The following is a 3,633-nucleotide window of genomic DNA, read 5'->3' on the forward strand; positions in this document are numbered from 1 at the left end:
GGGGGGGGGAGAGCAGAATTCACATGAATGAAGAAGATGGGATGGACCATCTATAAATCCACCCTATAAAATGGATTTCCTTTAACTCGCTGAAGAAATATCCCTCACCTACAAGTCAATACTACATTTTTTACAAAACACTCTGATCTATAATAAATTCCATTTGATTCTTGTAACCACAGGTCAAAGTATTAATACAGTTTTTAGAGGGCACCCTGTGTATGCCCTCTAAAGGTAGAGGATAAATGTCATTCCCTTCAGTTTACAGATGAGGACACTGAATATGGAAAGCAGTTAAAAAGCCTCTCCTCAAGATTACCTTTCCCCTTTCCCACAGCACCTTACACCTAAATATTACTATGGTAGCCTTCTGTCTGCCCTTGTAGCAGAGCAACCTATTCTACCTAGAGAAACCTCTGACACTGGGAGACACTACCACATCCTCTTGTTTACTTTTTCTTCCAAATACTAAGAAGGGAAGGTGGTACACGATGAGAGGAATTATACTAGGAGAGTTTTGTTTTCAAAATGAGGGTGGAGAATAACTGAATCTCTTTCTTCCCCTCTGTTGGGCATGTTGTGTGTGCTTATGAGCATCTTATTTAGGTGGGATCCTTGTGACTTTTCAGTAATCAGAGCCAAAGGGTGTAGGGACTGGCAAATCTATGAGAAGGATTAAAGCAGATACTATAAGTAAATTTGGGCAGGTCAAAAGATTTACAAGCATTTATTAATACCATCTACTTTGCCCTTAAGAAATACTTACTTTCTGTATATTAAGCAAGGGATAACGACTAACATTTGGAACACACATCGGAATGCACTAATTTCTACAGCATGGAGGTCTTGCACTTTTTTAACAAATAAAGAGGCCACTGAGAAAAGGAAGGCAGACAATAATGTGTAAAACAAGCCAAGTCCACGACAGGGTGCTTTCTTCTTGGCTTCTGAAAAAGATTGAATTCTGGTTAGTCCTTACTTCCAAGTGTATGCTTTATCATTTTCACTTAGAAACTGAGAAAAATGGGACAGTGTTAATGGCTAACAAGCTGCAAATATCACCTCCTAAGCATGTCTATTTTTTGGATCGGAAACATTTTTCCCACCAAAAATGAAGAACCATAGACCAAGGAAACAATTTAAACCTGTGTTTTCTGAAATGCAATTTCACCCTATAAAATGGATTTCCTTGAACTCCCTCACCTACAAGTCAAAAAGAAGTAAAGACAGTAGAGAAATCTTTTAAGAAATGCTTGTCAAGATGGCTGGAGAAAAATGCTTCCAAATGATGTTTTATATCATCTCACTGGTGAACTGTGCTTTATGAAGAAAGTGATCTTTCCTGGAAAGCAGTTTATAACTGTGTTCTATGGCTACTTGTTGATGAGCTGACTTCCCCCACAAGCCTGCGAGGTCCTCCAGGGCTGGGGCCTCAGCTGTCTTGTTCATGCCAGGCACATGGAAGACCTGAATAAAAGGATGTGAGAGAATCATGGAAAGATGCAGAGGGTAAAAGCACGGCAACAGAATGATTTAGGAAGGCTCTGTCTTTTGTTAATTTGAACCATTAGTCAAATCTTTATTTAAACCTCTCATGGTTTACAATGTATCTTTCATTTAGAGCATAAACTCTTCCAGGGCAAGGGGAGGGGGGGCTACCTACCCTTCTGACCCCAAAGTGCTTTCTTTTTTTTCTTTTTTAATCCTCACCCAAGGATATTGATGAAAGTGAGAGGAGAGGGAAAGGGAGAGGGGGAGGGAGAGAGGGAGAGGGAGAGAGAGAGAAGCATCAGTGTGAAAGAGAAACATCGTTCGTTCAGTTGTCTCCCATACACACCCTGACAAGGGATTGAACCAGCAACCTAGGTATGTGCCCAGACCGGAAATCAAACTCACAACCTTTTGGTGTATGGGAGGATGCTCCAAGCAACAGAGCCACCCGGCCAGGGCCCAAAGTGCTTTTAAAATACATTTTAAAATTAGAATTGTCATCCAATACCAACTACCTGGTTGACCTGAGCCAGGGCACTTTTGCTTTCTCCAGGCCATCAAGTATTCAATCTCTTAATGACAGTCTGACTGAGCATTAAACTTCTGTTTAGCCACTTCCTCTGTCTTAGTTGCCTAAAACAGGAGTAGAACCTTCTTTCAATCTCACCCCCTGGCATTCAGGAGAGCAAAATGGAGTAGAGTGAGCAGAGAACACCCTAAAAGGCCACACCTAAACTCACACACAAAAAGGAGAGAATAAGAAGTAAACAATACTGGCTCTCATTTGCTAAGAGCACGCAGAGCTAAAGGATGTGTGAGGACATGCAACTTGTAGTAAAACCAGGATCACCATTCCATCTAGGAATGTATAATGTATTCTTCCACTGTAGAATGGTATTACATAATGATGTGTGTGTGTGTGTGTGTGTGTGTGTGTGTTAAAATGTCCTTCCATTATAAAGGCAAACACCAGGTAATATATTTCAAGATCCTAGTGTTAGATAGATATCTTTGCCCACAAGTGACACATTTACAAAGTGTGATGATGCAGTCTTCCTGGTGGCATTCTACAGCCTGACCTTCACAGTAACACATGCCATGCTGGTCAGAGGCTTCACCTCTTCCTGTTCTAGGTACACAGCTGAAGAGAATGATTGAGCTGTCATGTTACAGATTTTATGTTGTCTAAGTGCCAGAATCTCCACATTCTGTTCTGTAAGCATGTGCTCAGATACTGCAGAAACAAACTACACATACCTACTCAGCCCATGAAAAGGAAGCTTTACAAGACTGCTAAGTTAAGCACCACTCATACATGTTTTGGCTGCAGTCAGCCTTAGAATTTAGCCTCTGAAATTTCAGAGTTCAAGTCCAAATAAAATAGTTTTTCTTCAAAGAAACCCAACCCATACAGAGAACCTACACCCTTAGAACAGAACGAGATCAAGGGCAGAAAACATCTCCCTGGTCTATATTTAAAGGATCTTCTGCAACCTAAACTTCTCGATTTCTCTCCAGGAATATTTTAACATGCTATTTTAACTCTTTGAAAACTTAATTTCACACCCCTGGCTCTGATTATCTTTTCCTTAAAACACTTTTACTCACATATTTTCTTGCCTATAAACTCTTAAGGCCCATGCTTCCCGATGGGGACAGGACAGTTGGTATAAGGCCTTGCTGAACTTGATTATTTGTTAATGGGGGTGAGAACTGGCTCTACACAGGCAACCCTCAGTCTCTTACTGAATAGTAATTTCAATACTCTGTCAATGGAGATGAGCAAGAGTAGCATAATCCATAGGCATTTGCTTATGTAATAAGCTTCAAGTTCATATCCTACTATAAGCATTTCTATTAATTTGATGACTCTAAATAACTCAAATTAATTGGCCATAGTGCAATTTCGTGTGAGAAGAAAACAGAAAAGTTGCTCAATTCTCTAATCTCTGCTTTAAACTGGTGATTTGCAATCCTGGTTGGGAATTAGACCCAACTAGTAACTTTTTAATTAAAAAAAAAAAGCTTTATTGTTGAAACTATTACATATGTCCCCTTTTTTCCCTATTGACCCCTTCTAGCCCTGCCGGATCGCACCCAACCCAGGCCTTCGCCATACTATCAACTGTGTCCATGGGTTTG

General features: G+C 40.3%; 1 protein-coding gene across 1 annotated transcript in view; it reads right to left on the bottom strand.

Annotated features, from left to right (window-relative positions):
• The window catches only part of SLC35G1 (solute carrier family 35 member G1), a 16,124-nt gene that overhangs the window by 9,216 nt on the left and 3,275 nt on the right, over positions 1 to 3,633 (bottom strand). The window contains exon 3 of the mRNA XM_006090049.3: positions 767 to 947. Coding sequence (XP_006090111.1) covers positions 767 to 947 — 181 coding nt within the window. The remainder of the gene's footprint in view (positions 1 to 766; positions 948 to 3,633) is intronic.

This window comes from Myotis lucifugus, unplaced genomic scaffold, assembly GCF_000147115.1.
Source record: "Myotis lucifugus unplaced genomic scaffold, Myoluc2.0 scaffold_66, whole genome shotgun sequence".
Lineage (NCBI taxonomy): Eukaryota > Metazoa > Chordata > Mammalia > Chiroptera > Vespertilionidae > Myotis > Myotis lucifugus.